The 15,628-nt window shown below is 43.7% G+C and overlaps 1 protein-coding gene across 4 annotated transcripts in view; it reads left to right on the forward strand.

Moving 5' to 3' along the window:
* The window catches only part of tmco6 (transmembrane and coiled-coil domains 6), a 77,261-nt gene that overhangs the window by 8,499 nt on the left and 53,134 nt on the right, over positions 1-15,628 (forward strand). For all 4 annotated transcript variants that reach the window (XR_009515912.1, XM_059990441.1, XM_059990442.1 and 1 more), the window contains exons 4-6: positions 2,506-2,689; positions 10,391-10,495; positions 11,021-11,106. Coding sequence is in view for 3 of the 4 variants with exons in the window: in XM_059990441.1 (XP_059846424.1) it covers positions 2,506-2,689; positions 10,391-10,495; positions 11,021-11,106 (375 nt within the window). In the remaining variant the exon portion in view is untranslated. The remainder of the gene's footprint in view (positions 1-2,505; positions 2,690-10,390; positions 10,496-11,020; positions 11,107-15,628) is intronic.

Genomic DNA, 15,628 nt, shown 5'->3' on the forward strand with positions numbered 1-15,628 from the left:
TCAGTTTGCCAAGTTAGTTTCTGATGAAAATATAAGTCCCGAACAGGTCTACAATGGGGTCAAAACCGTTTATATTGGCATTACATTCCAAGACGAACACTGACTACAGAGGATGCAGAGTCAGCAACTGGTTAGAAAGCATCAAAAGTTCGTGTCACTCTGCTCTGATGCTGCAGGAACCCACAGGTGTAAGCTGTTAGTCGTCGGCAAAAGTTTAAGTCCCAGAGCTTTCAAAAGTATGAAGCAGTTTCCAGCAATTTACTGTCTAACAAAAAAAAGAATGGGTTACAACTGATATTACATTGGAATGGTTTCATCTCTCCAGGAGTGAGAGCTCACTGTGACTGTCTGGACAAAAATTGTAAGATCATGCTGATTTTGGATAACTGCTCTGCGCATCCAAAAACAGAGCTCTTGGTAAAGAATAATGATAACAGTATGTCATTAATTCAACTCCGAGCAACGGCATATTACACTTTTTGAAGGGTAAATATCTATCCCTGTTTATGAAGCAGTTACTTAGTGTAGTTGACTCTGGCAGACCAGTACAATTTGTTGTTTCTTTTTTATTATTATCCAAGGATGAGATGATCATCAAGTGGGTCAGAGATGTTTATTTATTTAATCCTAACCTAACCATCTTTGATTCAGCAAAGTCACTAATCTGATACTGCACAGGTCTGGATTGTTCAGATTTGTGGTGGTTAACCTGTATCTGCATCAACACACACAAAATGCTGGAGGAACTCAGCAGGTCAGGCAGTATCTATGGAAAAGAATAAAAAATCGATGTTTCAGGCTGAGACGATTCATCAGGAAGTGGGAAGAAGCCAAAATTCCTTTTGAGATTGTGGAGTTGCCGAGGCCAGCCTATAAGTGTCACCACGCTTCAGTGCCAACATAGCGTGCCCACAACTAAATAACCCTAACATGTTCATGGGAGGAAACCAGAGCACCTGGAGGAAATCCACGTGCTCATGGGAAGAATGTGCAAAGGATACAGAGGATGCCAGAATTGAACACCAAACTCCTGTGACCCGAGCTATAATAGCGTCAGACTAACCGCTATGCCACCGTGGGGCTTCGATGCACGTCAAAACGCAGAATGAAATGCATTGCTTTGTGTCAGTGACCAACACAGTCCGTGGATTGTGCTGGAGGCAGCTCGTAGCTGTTGCCATGCTTTCAATGGCAACATGGCAATTCCACACCTTAGCTGTCCTAACCTGTACAGGAGGAAACAGAGCTGAGGAAATACACAGTTACAGGGAGAATATACAAACTCCTTACAGGCAGACAAGTGAGAATTGAACCTCACTTGAGATTGCTGGCACTGTAAAGTGTTACGTTAACTTCTATGCCATCATGCTGCTTGCTTATTAGATTGTTTAGGTAAGGCAACTACTTTGCTGTCGTAAGAATTGGGGGAAATGATAAAATGGGTTGAAAGGGATAATGAATCAGCCATGATAGAATGGTAGAGCAGACTTGATGGGCCAAATGGTCTAATTCTGTTACTCATGTTTTCTGTCTAATTCAAGCAGTCAGCATTCATTTTGAGAGGACTGGAATATAAAAGCAAGGATGCAACACTGAGGCTTTAATAGGCTTTGGTCAGACGGCACTTGGAGCTTGTTATCTGGGAAAAGATGTTCTGACATTGGAGAGGGTTCAGAGGAGGTTCTTGAGAATGACCCCAGGAACAAAAGGGTTAACATATGAGGAGTGTCTGACGGCCCTGGCCTGTACTTACTACAGTCTAGCAGAATACAGGGCGGTGGGGGTTCTCATTGAAACCTATTGAATGTAGAAGTGGCTTGATAGAGTGGATGTGGAGAGGATGTTTCCTATAGAGGGGTAGTGTAGGACCAGAGAACGCATTCTCAGAATAGAAGGATGTCCCTTCAGAACCTAATTGAAGAGTAGCTTCTTTCATCAGAGAGTGGTGAATGTGTGGAATTGATTGCTGTGGACAGCTGTGGAGGCCAAGTCATTAGGTATATTGAAAGTGGAGGATGATTATGTTCTCAGTTTGTAGGGGTGTCTATAGGGAGAGGGCAGGGTAAAGGGGTTGAGAACGATAATAAATTACCCATGATGGAATGGCAGAGCAGGTTCCATGGCCAAATGGCCCAATTCTGCTCTTATATCCTTCGTCTTATCTTTGAAGATGACCACAACATTCTCAGGGTTTGCAGGCCTCAATGACCCGGAGAGCTATGCTGGCCAGCGTCTGGGCTTTATGCTGTGGTTCTTGCTAGGCTCTCCCATACAAAACAGGTCAAAGGGTAGAGAGGGGCTAGAGTAGGAATAATCCACCGGGTTTATTCTGACCGGTCAAACAGAACTTTTACAGAAACAGACATGAAGTTAGAACCTTAGTTTCCGCCCTAAAAACGGTGGCGTAATGGGAAGTAAATAAGTCTGATTCAAGCAGTCAGCGAAATAAAAACAGATTCAGTAAGTAATCTGAGTGTTTTAATTCTGCTTCAACCCCATATGTAGTTTGGAAAACAGTATCCACGTTCTCATTGGGCTCTTCACCAGCAACCTGGCGTCAGTTCAGCTTGAGGCCGCACGGTGTTTGCTAAAGCTGTCCCATGCCAGTGATCCCAGCATCTCGCTCGTGTGTTTGCCAGCAACACCCTACCTATTGACGTACCTTTCGGGTCAGAGTGCAAAGTTCACGGTAAGTCTCAGATTATAGAAAAGATCTTCACGCCATGTTCTTAGCTGCAGCTTGGCTTTGAGTTCATGGGTTGAGCATCATTTAGGATCCTGCCCACCCTGCTCGTGGACTGTTTGTCCCACTTTCATCAGGGAGGAGGCTTCGTTGTATCCACGGCAGGACCACCAGACTCAAAACCAAGTAGTAAGGCTGATCAACACCTCCACCCACTAACCCACACCCCCAACCACTACTACTTTATCGCTTCCTGTCAAAGTTCAACCATTTAAAGTAAATTTGTTATCAAAGTACATATCTGTGACCATGAGATTTGTTTTCTTGCAGACAGACTTAGTGAATCCAATAACCATAATAGAATCAATGAAAGACTGCACTAATAAGGTAGACAACTAATGTGCAAATGCAACAAACTGCAAATCCAAAAACAAAGAAAAAAAAGTAATAACAAATAAATAAGTAATAAATATTAAGAACATGAGATGAAAAGTTCTCAAAAGTGAATCCATAAGTTGTGGGAACTGTTCAGTGATTGAACCAAGGACACAGACACTCCTGTGTGTGCTGTCACTTGTTGAACATAAAATTAATTTATGTATATAAGCTATCATCTGTGTTTATATTTATTGTGTTCTTTATCTTAATTGTTTTTTTTGTGCTGCATCAGATCTGGACTAACAATTATTTCATTCTCCTTTACACCTGTGTACTGGAAATATCTTGAATTTTGTGGTTAAGATTTCATAAGGAATTTGGATTTATTTATATTTTATTCACCGGATTGATTCCAGAGATGAGAGGGTTAGCCTATGAGGAAAGATTGAGTCATCACGGACTATACTTGCTGGAGTATACTTCCCTTTAGTACAGAGATGAGGAGGAATTTCTTTAGCTAGAGGTTAGTGAATCTGGAATTAACTGCCCTGGGAAGCAGTAGAGGCTTAAATATTTTTAAAGACGTATTTAATGTACTTAATGTATAACTATGTTAAATATCATTAAATAAACTATTTTTAAATCTATTATGTACACTCGGCCACTTTAATAGGTACATCTGTACACCGCGTTAATGCAAATATCTAATCAGCCAATCGTGGCAGCAACACAATGAATAAAAGCATGCAGACATGGTCAAGAGGCTGTGTGGTTGTTCAGACCAAGTATCAGAGTGGGGAAGAAATGTAATCTTAAGTGACCTTGACCGTTGTTGGGATGGTTTGAGTATCTCAGAAACAGCTGATCTCCTGGGATTTTCATGCACAACAATCTCTGGAGTTAACAGAGAATGAATTGAAAAAGAAAAACAAAACATGGAGTCACAGCTCTGTGGGCAAAACCAGCTTGTTTCTGAGAGAGGTCAGAGAATGGCTACTCAGATTCAGTCTGACTGGAAGCTGACAGTAACTGAACTATCCACATGTTACAACAGTGGTGTGCAGAAAAGCATCTCTGAACACACAACACATCAAACCTTGAAGTGGATGGGCTTCAGCAGCAGAAGACCACGAACACATATGCCTCATGTACTTAATAAAGTGGCCACAGAATGTACATTAAATATATTTTAGATGATTATAGTATAGCCTTTGATATTCCTTTTAGGACATCCCAAACCATTTTAGTTTGTGAAGTACTTTACAAAGTATCTTGAGGGTGCATGGTAGTGTCGTGGTTAATATAATGCTATTACAGCAGCAGCAAACTAGGTTCAATTCCCAATGCTGTCTGTAAGGAGTTCGTACTTTCTCCCCGTGACCACGTGTGTTTCCTCCGGGTGCTCCGGTTTCCTCCCACAGTCCCAAGATGTTGCGGTCAATCGGTCACATGGATATAATTGGACAGTGCATGCTTGTTGGACCAGAATGGCCTGTTTCCATGCTGTATCTTTAAATAAATATTGTAAACAGTCACTTCGGTGTATTGCTGAAAGAGGCACTAGGAGTGGCCTTGGCGCTTTGTAAATAAATGCACTAATGTGATGAAGTTACAGAACGTAACCAAAGACATGCTGTTTGTATTGTAGACCAGTACAGCACTGGGACAGGCCCTTCAATGTGCCTCTCATGAAGCCAACTTAAGCTGCACATCTGCCTGCATGCGGTCTGTATCTTCCGTTTTTATTTGTTTATTTAACGGTGCAGCGAGGAGTTGGCCCTTAGAGCTGCATTGCCCCAGCCCTGATCTAATGATGGGACAAGTTACAATGACCGATTAACCTACCCAGTAAGTTTGGACTGTGGAAGGAAACCAGGGGAAAACATACACACTCCATGGGGAGGACATAGTCTCCTTGCAGAAAGGCAGCGGAATTGAGCTCCCAACTCCAGAACTCCTCAAGCTGTAATAGTGTCGCGCTAACCCTACGCATCTATGACGCCTGTTTCTTGTCCATTCATGTGTCTGTCTAGATGTCTCTTAAAACAATGCTTCATGCCTATAGTGGTGCTAGAAAGTTTGTGAACCCTTTAGAATTTTCTCTATTTCTGCATAAATATGACCTAAAATCAAGTTAAGTCAAGTCACTTTTATTGTCATTTCGACCATAACTGCTGATACAGTACATAGTAAAAATGAGACAACATTTTTCAGGACCATGGTGTTACATGACACAGTACAAAAACTAGACTGAACTACGTAAAAAAAAACTACAACAACACAGAGAAAGCTACACTAGACTACAGACCTACCCAGGACTGCATAAAGTGCACAAAACTGCAGGCATTACAATAAATAATAAACAAGACAATAGGCACAGTAGCAGACACTAAGTTGGTGTCAGTCCAGACTCTGGGTATTGAGGAGTCTGATGGCTTGGGAGAAGGAACTGTTACAAAGTCTGGTCGTGAGAGCCTGAATGCTTTGGTTCCTTTTCCCAGATGGCAGGAGGGATATGAGTTTGTATGAGGAGAGTGTGGGGTCCTTCATAATGCTGTTTGCTTTGTGGATGCAGCATGTAGTGTAAATGTCCGTGATGGTGGGAAGAGAGACCCCGATGATCTTCTCAGCTGACTTCACTACCCGCTGCAGGGTCTTGCGATCCGAGATGGTGCTATTTCCAAACTGGGCAGTGATGCAGCTGCTCAGGATGCTCTCAATACAACCCCTGTAGAATGTGATGAGGATGGGGGGGGTGAGCGATGGACTTTCCTCAGCCTTCGCAGAAAGTAGCGATGCTGCTGGGCTTTCTTTGCTATGGAGCTGGTGTTGAGGGACCACGTGAGATACTCCACCAGGTGAACACCAAGAAATTTGGTGCTCTTAACGATCTCTACCAAGGAGCTGTCGATGTTCAGCGGGGAGTGGTTGCTCCGTGCCCCCCTGAAGTCAATAACCATCTCTTTTGTTCTGTTCATATTAAGAGACAGGTTGTTGGCTCTGCACCAGTCCGTTAGCCGCTGGACCTCCTCTCTGTAAGCTGACTCATCGTTCTTGCTGATGAGACCCAGTACGGTCATCGGCGAACTTGATGATGTGATTTGAGCTGTGTGTTGCAGCACAGTCATGGGTCAGCAGAGTGAACCATTAGTGGACTGAGCACACAGCCCTGGGGGGCCCCTGTGCTCAGTGTGACGGTGTTGGAGATGCTGCCTCTGATCTGGACCGACTGAGGTCTCCCAGTCAGGAAGTCTAGAATCCATTTGCAGAGGGAATAGGCTCAGCTTTCCAATCAGTTTCTGAGGGATGATTGTGTTGAATGCTGAACTGAAGTCTATGAACAGCATCGGAATGTATGTGTCTTTTTTGTCCAGGTGGGTTAGGGCCAGGTGGAGGGTGATGGCAATGTTATCATCTGTTGAGCGGTTGGGACAGTACGCAAACCGCAGGGGGTCCAGTGAGGGGGTCAGCAGGGTCTTGATGTGCCTCATGACGAGCCTCTCGAAACACTTCATGACGATGGATGTGAGTGCAACGGGACGGTAGTCATTTAGGCAAGACACTGAAGACTTCTCCGGCACAGGGACGATGGTGGCAGCCTTGAAGTGCTTTGGAATGATGGCGCTGCTCAGGGAGATGTAGCAGATGTGAGAACATCTGCTAGCTGGTCTGCCCATCCTCTGAGCACTCTGCCAGGAATATTGTCTGGTCCAGCAGCCTTTCGTGGGTTGACCCTGCACAGGGTTCTCCTCACATCGGCCACAGTGAGACACAGCACCTGCTTATTTGGAGGAGAGGTGGACTTCCTCACTGCCACGTCATTTTCCACCTCAAAACGAGCGTAGAAGTTGTTCAGCGCATCTGGGAGGGAGATATCACCCGCACAGTCAGATGATGTCGTCTTGTAGTTGATGTCCTGAGTGCCCTTCCACGTGTGCGCATGTCACCGCTGTCCTGGAAGTAGCTGTGGATTCGCTGGGCGTGTGCACGCTTTGTCTCTCTTTGAGCATAAACCCAAGTTTATGATCTTTAGATAGAGCAGGGCCTCCCACACTCACATCTGATTGTTATCCCATTGATTGAAACACCTGACTCTAATTTCCCCTTTAAACTGAATCCTTGAGGCTCACATACTTTTTCCACCAAATACATGTAATATTGGATAATTTTTCTCAAATGAACATGTATATAGTGTTACTTGTGTTATTTATTTAATTGGGTTCTCTTTATCTAGTTTTAGGACTTGCTTAAAGATCTGATCACATTTCAAGTCATTTCTGCAAAAACAGAGAAAATTCTAAAATATTCTAAAATACAAGAGGATATCATTTGAGAGTTAAGGGGCAAAAGTTTAGAGGTAACACGAGGGGGAATTTCTTTACTCAGAGAGTGGTAGCTGTGTGGAATGAGCTTCCAGTAGAAGTGGTAGAGGCAGGTTCGATATTGTCATTTAAAGTAAATTTGGATAGGTATATGGACAGGAAAAGAATGGAGGGTTATGGGCTGAGTGCGGGCCAGTGGGACTAAGTGAGTGTAAGCGTCAGCACGGACTAAAAAGGCCGAGATGGCCTATTTCCGTGCTGTAATGGTTATATGGTTATTCACTGTACTACCACCACCTCCTTTGGCAGTGTGTTTCATTGTGCGCACCACCAGAGGGCAGGCTTGTACCTCGAATCACAGACTCTGAGTCAAAATCGAGTTGTTACATGCATAAATATGTCTGCACAAGTGCAATGAGAAACTTCACCGCTGCAGCATCACAAACACCAGATAGGAGCATTCACAAGAAAAGCATAAATTAAAATAATATTTTACTCATCATTGTAACATCATCGTCTTCATCTCTGCCATCAGATTTCTGTACAGCCCATGAACGCTTCCTTACCGTTAAGCTTTCTTTTTGCACTTTTTTCATTCACATCATCATTATTATGTGCCGTGTCGTATGATGTGGGCAACAATTGATCTTCATGATCGTGATGGTTCTTGGCAAATTTTTCTACAGAAGTGGTTTGCCATTGCCACCTCCTGGTCTTTACAAGACGGGTGAGCCCTGCCATTATCAATACTCTTCAGAGATTGTCTAACTGGTTGCATAACCAGAACTTGTGATAGGCACCAACTATACGACCGTCCACCACCTGCTCCCATGGCTTCATGTGACTTATCGGGGGGGGGGGAAGACAAAGGCTAAGTGGGTGCAACTTGTCCAAGAGTGATCTGCTGACTAGTGGAGGGAAGGAGTGCCTTACACCTCCTGTGGTAGAGACGCATCTCCACCCACCACCTATTTTATATATAGCGCTATGCACACGTCTTTTCAGCACAGACTAGAAGGGCCGAGATGACCTGTTTCCGTGCTGTAATTGTTATTTGCTTATATGGTTATCTACACATCAGAATCACCAGCATGTGATGTGAAATTAGTTATTATGTGGCAGCAATACACCACAGTACATAAAAACTGAAAATTTAGAAGACATAAAAATAAGCAGTACAAAAAGAGAGTAAAAGAACAAGTAGTGAAGTAGTGCTTATGGGTTCATTATCCATTCAGAAATCTGATGGCGGAGGGGAAGAAGCTGTGCCTTAAAAGTTGAGTGTATGTCTTCAAGCCCCTGTTTCTCCTTACTGACAGTAACATTAAGAAGATGGCTGGGTGATGAGTGTCCATAGTGACAAGTGCCAACTTTTGAGGCAACATTCCTTGAAGATTGTCCTGGATGCTGGGAAAGCTTGTGCCCATGAGGGAGTTAACTGAGTTTACAACTTTCTGCAGTTTGTTTTGATCCTGTGCTTGGGTGCCTAAGACTTTAGCACAGCACTGTATTTGTCAATGTAGAGCAAAGAGTGAGAATCTAGAATAAGGTGGAGGACTATAGAACTGTGCAAAAGTTTTAGGCACATATACTGTATATAGCCAGGGAGCCCAAGACTTTTGCACAGTACTGTATAATGTGACTCATAGTAATTTTTGTCTTGCACTATACCGTTCCTGCAAAACAATAAATTTCTTGACATTTGTCAGTGATAAATGTTCCTGATTCTGGCACAATTTTTACAAGAATAACAATATAAGCACAATAAAAAAAGACAAAATCCACTTTAGTACGAAGTGGTTACAGTGTCACCGTACTGAGGTCGGTTGTGGTTAGGGTTCGGCTGGTTGGTTTAAGGACTGAATGGTTGAAGGGAAGTAACTGTTCTTGAACCTGGTATTGTTCAAAAGTTCAAAGTAAAATTTATTATCGGAGTGCAAACATGTCACCACATACAACCCTGAGATTCTTTTTCTGCAGGCAAACGTGACTAATATATAGACCAGTAACTGTAAACAGGATCAATGGACAACAAACTGCAAATGTAGCCATAGATAAATAGCAATAAATAACAAGCATGAAATAAGAGTCCTTAAATGAGTGTAGTTATCCCCTTTTTTCAAGTCTGATGGTTGAAGGATAGTAAAAACACAAACACGAGGAAATCTGCATATGCTGGAAATTCAAGCAACACACACAAAATGCTGGTGGAACACAGCAGGCCAGGCCTGCTGCATTCCACCAGCATTTTGTGTGTGTTGGTTGAGGGATAATAACTGTTATTGGACCTGGTGGCGTGAATCCTGAGACTCTTGCACCTTCTTCCTGGGGCAGCAGCAAGAAAAGGCCATGGCCTGGGTGATGAGGATCTTTGATGGATGCTGCTTTTCATGTAGATGTGCTCAATGGTTGGGAGGGTTTTACCTGTGATGTACTGGGCCAAATCTGCTACCTTTTGTAGGATTTTGCACTCAAAAGCATTGATGTTGCATGATTTAGCCAGACGGCACACTGATGTGGGACTTCAGGCTTTTGTACCTCTTGCCTGATGGTAACTGAGAAGATGGCGTGATCCAGGTGGTCAGGGTCTTCGACAGTGAATGCAGCCTTCTTGAGGCTGTGCCTCCTGTAGATGCAGAGATGAGAAGGAATTTCTTTAGCCAAAGGGTGGTGAATCTGTGGAATTCATTGCCATAGATGGCTGCCGAGGTCAAGTCTATGGGTATATTTAAAGCAGAGATTGATACGTTCTTGATCGGTCAGGGTGTCAAATGTTACGGGGAGAAGGCAGAAGAATGGGTTTGAGAGGGAAATGGATTAACCATGATGAAATGGCAGAGTAGATTAAATGGACCAAATGGCCTAATTCAACTCTTGTATCTTGTGGTCTAATCATTGAAGGACTGGAATGGCTGTTTTTGTGCCGGAGCTGCTGGTTATACAGGGTATTGATCTTGGATGGATTTGATGATATAAATCGCCCTAATGATTCTGGAAATGCTTTCAGGAGCAGTGTTTATACATCCTGGGCAACATGGCGGCAGAGAATGAAGCAGTTCGGAGTCAGCTCCTGCTACAAGGTGTGATTCAAGCACTGGCAACCTGTCTGCAGGTGAGACACGTTCCCCAAAACCAGAGCAACACAAATCCAAAGCAACAGCATCAGGCTCAGTTTACCACCTCCTTGCTTTTATTTCACTATCCTCCCTTAGCAATTCCTTCTTCAACCTCTTCTGCCTATCAGTTCCCTCTGACCCTTTCTTCCATCCTCCACTCTCCTCTCCTATCAAGCCTTTGGTCATTTATACCCCTCCCCATTCTCGCTCTTTCTAATACCTGTTCTGGGTCTCCTTTTACCTCTTTTTCTGTCCATTGCCTCCCTTTGGTGCCTTTCCTCATTCAATTTCTCCCCTGGCCCAGATGCCTCCTTCAACCCTTTTACCTTTTTCATTGTGTCACTTCCCAGCCTTTTACTTCATCCACTCTCCCTCACACACTCACCTGGTCTCACCTCTCACCTCCCAGCTCTCACTTCGTTCCCCCTCCCTCCCCCACCCACCCATAGAGTTTCATCGAGCTGCAACGTTACCTCGTGGCTCTTTATTGACGTGCCTCAAGTATTGTTGCTCTCTTTCAGTCTCCTCACGAAGCAGTTGTGGAAGCAGCGGCTTACTCACTTTCCCAACTGCTCCAGGCCAAGGAAGCAGGAGAGAAGATCGTGCCGTAAGTTCTCTTCTCAAACTGGCTCTGGGGAATGGAACATGGAAAGGCACAGGCCCTTCAGCACACTATGTTGTGCTGACCTTGTAACCTACTCCAAGATCAATCTAGCCCTTCCCTCCCATATACCCCTTCATTTTTTTTTAATCATCCATGTGATCTTAACTCTGCCTAATGTATCTGGCACTACCAACAACACTGGAACACGTTCCAAGTACCCAATGCTTTCTGTGTTTTTTAAAAAACAACAACTACCCCTGTCGTCCCCCAATCGTCTGTTGTATTACCCATTTCTGTCCTGGGAATAAGTCTCAGGTTTCCCCCAGCAGTCCAAAGATGGACCGGTTTACGGGTTAACTGGTCGTTGTAAATTGTCCTGTGATTCAACTATGGTTAAATTGGTGGGCTGCTGGGTGGAGTGGCTCATTGGGTCAGAAGGTCTGTTCTGCGCTGTATCTCTAAGTAAATAAGTAGATCAGCACAACACTTTTAGAGCTTGGGGTGTTTGGAGTTTAATTCTGGTGCTATTCCCTAAGTAGTCTCTGTGTGTCAGCAGAGCTTTTTCAAGTATGTAAGAAAATAAAAGTGAGATCAGAGTGGATATAGGGCTGCTAGAAAATGAGGCCAGAGAAATAATAACAGGGGACAAGGAGATGGCAGGTGAACTAAATGTGTATTTTGCATCAGTCTTCACTGTGGAAGACACTAGCAGTGTGCCAGATGTTGTGTGTGAAAGAAGAGAAGTGGGTGCAGTTACTGTTACAAGGAAGAAGGTGCTCAAAAAGCTGACAATCCTAAGGGTACATAAATCACCCAGACCAGATGAACTGTACCCTAGGGTTCTGAAAGAGGTAATGATAGTGATTGTGGAAGCATTAGTAATGACCTTTCAAAAATCATTTGACCCTGGCACGGTGCCAGAGGACTGGAAATGTCACTCCACTCTTTAAGAAAGGAGGAAGGCAGCAGAAAGGAAATTATAGACCAGCTAGCCCGACCCCAGTGGTTGGGAAAATGTTGGAGTCATTTGTTAAGCATGAGGTCATGAAGTGCTTGGTGACACAGGGCAAGATAGGACAAAGTCAGCATGGTTTCATTAAGGGAAATCTTGCCTCACAAACCTATTGGAATTCCTTGAGGAGATTACAAGTACGATGGATAAAAGTGATTATTGTAAATTTGGACTTTCAGAAGTTGCCACAAATGAGACTGCTAACCAAGTTAAGAGCCCATGGTATTACAGGAAAGGTACCAAGCGTTGGCTGATTGGCAGGAGGCAGTGAGCGGGAATAAAAGGATCATTTCTGGTTGGCTGCCGGTGACTGGTGGTGTGCCAGATGTTGAAGGGTTTGAGGGAAGGGAAGTGAGTGCAGACCAATCCTCAGAGAGGGATCAGAAGTGGAGAGAGTGAGCAGCTTCATGTTCCTGGATGTGACCTGTTTCCAGCATATCAATTCAGTTATAAAGAGGGCAAGACAGCGACTATACTTCATTAGGAGTTTGACAAGATCTGGCATGTCAACAAATACACTCAAAAACTGCTATAGATGTTCCATGGAGAGCATTCTGACAGGCTGTGTTGCTATATGGAGGGGCTACTGCACAGGTCCGAAAGAAGCTGCAGAAGGTGTTGGAAAAGAGAGAGAGAGAGATACCGCTTCTCCCTCTTCCAACGATTCTGAGTGAGATACAGAGAGATTGGTATTTACTGACAATTACCTTTATTGTTCAAACTAACAAATACGTGAATTCATATGTCAAATACCTTGTGCGCACAACTGCTAAGTACCCCTGACTCTCCTGGATAGTCAAAGAATAGCAAAGGTATTACCGGGGCAGAGGAATTTATGCTGGCCAGGCACTTCTTGTTCCTCGTGGTCCCGACTCACTCTCCACGTGTTCGTGCAGGGTTCTTCTCGCTTGTGTCTGCAATGGTTATTCTTCGAAGTTACCGCCACCGGCGCACATAAAGCATCCACTTTTCTATCCATTGCTTATCAATTCAAATGTCGCATTCCCATGTCATTGGCCGCAGGTCGTGTGTCTGGCCTTTAACACCTGGTCATTGGCTCTGGTCCAAGCAGCCTCCATCTATTGTCCTCTTCCCATCAAGGGACAGTTGCTGACTCATGGCTCTTTGTTCTCAGTCAGCAATTAGCTTGAATCACCTCAGGCATTCACAAGTCTGCATGTTATAGCCAACCAAAGAACACCTCACAAACAACTCCTTATTTGGAAATGCAGAAATGCAGTCCAGCAGATTACCTGAAGAGTCTTTGTGTCTTTAAAACACTAATCAAGTCCAGCATGTCAAGTTCACAAAATGGAGAATCGAGTGTCTTCACAAAATGGCAGCCTCCATCTCACAAGCACATGGCAAGAACAAAGACTGCTTCCACTGTCCTTGATTCACTTGAATTCACTGATTTGAAGATTGTCATTCTTTCTGGCCAACAAGGTTGTAAATTTATTCAGCTCCATCTTGGGTACTAGCCTACAAAGTACCCAGGACATCTTCAAGGAGCGGTGTCTCAGAAAGGCAGCGTCCATTATTAAAGATCTCCAGCACCCAGGGCATGTCCTTTTCTCACTGTTACCATCAGGTAGGAGGTACAGAAGCCTGAAGGCACATAGCGATTCAGGAATAGCTTCGTCCCTTCTGCCATCCTATTCCTAAATGGACATTTAACCCTTGAACACTACATCACTTTTTGAATATATATATATATATTTTTTTTTGTACGATTTTTAACCTATTCAATATACCTATACTGTAATTAATTTACTTATTAATAATTTTTCTTCTATATTATGTAATCCATTGAACTGCTGCTGCTAAACTAACAAATTTCATTTCACATTTTAAACCTGATTCTGATTCGCAGGGGTTGGCGTTGGGACCACTTCTTTTTATGCTCTATATCAATGATTTAGATATTGGAATAGACGGCTTTGTTGCCAAGTTTGCAGATGATACAAAGATTGGGGGGGGGGGGGTCAGTTAGTTTTGAGGAAACAGGGAGGCTGCAGAAGGACTTAGATTAGGAGAGTGGGCAAGAAAGTGGCAAATGAAATACAGTGTTGGAAAATACATGGTCATGCACCTTGGTAAAAGAAGTAAACGTGCAGAATATTTTCTAAATGTGGAAAAAAAGTCCAAAAATCTGAGATTCAAAGGGACTCCGGAGTCCTTGTGCAGAACACCCTAAAGGCTAACCTGCAGGTAGAGTCAGTGGTGAGGAAGGCAAATGCAATGTTAGCATTCATTTCAAGAGTTCTGGAATACAAGAGCAGGGATGTGATGCTGAGGCTTTATAAAGCACTGGCGAGGCTTTTCCTTGAGTATTCTGAACAGTTTTGGGCTCCTCATCCAACAAAAGTTATGCTGGGATTTGAGAGGGGTTCAGAGGAAGTTCACTAGAATGATTCCGGGAATGAAAGGGTTATATGAGGAACATTTGATAGCTCTCGGTCTGTACTCGCTGGAATTTAGAAGGATAAGGGAAGATCTTACTGAAGCTTTTCAAATGTTGAAAGGCCTAGACATGGTAGATGTCTAGGCCTTTCAACATTTGAAAAGCTTCAATGATGTGAAAAGGATGTTTCCCATGGTGGGGGAGTCTAGAACAAGAGAACTAGAACAAGACGGCACAGCCTCAGGATAGAGGGGTGTCCATTTAACAGATGCGCAGAAAGTTCTTTAGCCGGAGGGTAGTGAACTTGTGGAATTTATTACCACAGGCAGCTATGGAGGCCAGGTTGTTGGGTGTATTTAAGGCAGAGATTGATCGGTTCTTGATTGTCCATGACATCAAAGGTTATGGTGAGAAGGCTGGGGAGTGGGGCTAAGGAGGGGAAAAACTGATCAGCCATAATTGAATGGCGGAGCAGACTCGATGGGCCAAATGGCCTCATTCTGCTCCTGTGTCTTATGGTCTTATGAAATGCACAGGTTTTCCACAGTCCAAAGACTTAACTGGGTAGGTTTTTAATTGTCCAATGATTAAGGTAGGCTAGGATTAAATTGGGGTCATGGAGTAGCTGGGGCAGCATGTCTCGAAGGGCCAGAAGGGCCAACTCCACTCTGCGTCACCAAATAAATAGATAAAATTAATTTACTCTGAACTTTGGAGAGCGGAGAGTGCTCTGATTGGTTGTGTCACTCCCTGCTTATCATAGGGAGAGTGTTCTGTCAGTGCAGTTGCTCTGTTTTGTCACCAGAGGGGAGTTGTGCACCATCTGAATAACTGATTTACCAGACTACTAGACAGCATTGGAACAATCAACCTTTGCTAGGGAGGAGTTCAAAATAAATTTATTTTCAAATTACGTCCGATTGAAGGATATCAGCTCAAAAATCGATTGTTTATTCCCCTCTGTTGATGCTGCCTGGCCTGCTGAGTTCTTCCAGCATTTTGTGTGTGTTGCTGTGGATTTCCAGCATCTGCAGAATCTCCTGTGTTCATATGCTATCTTGAGATTAGTTTAATTTCAGGCATATATAGGGAAAAATACAGTAGGATAT

This window comes from Hypanus sabinus, chromosome 15 (genome assembly GCF_030144855.1).
Source record: "Hypanus sabinus isolate sHypSab1 chromosome 15, sHypSab1.hap1, whole genome shotgun sequence".
NCBI classification, from domain to species: domain Eukaryota; kingdom Metazoa; phylum Chordata; class Chondrichthyes; order Myliobatiformes; family Dasyatidae; genus Hypanus; species Hypanus sabinus.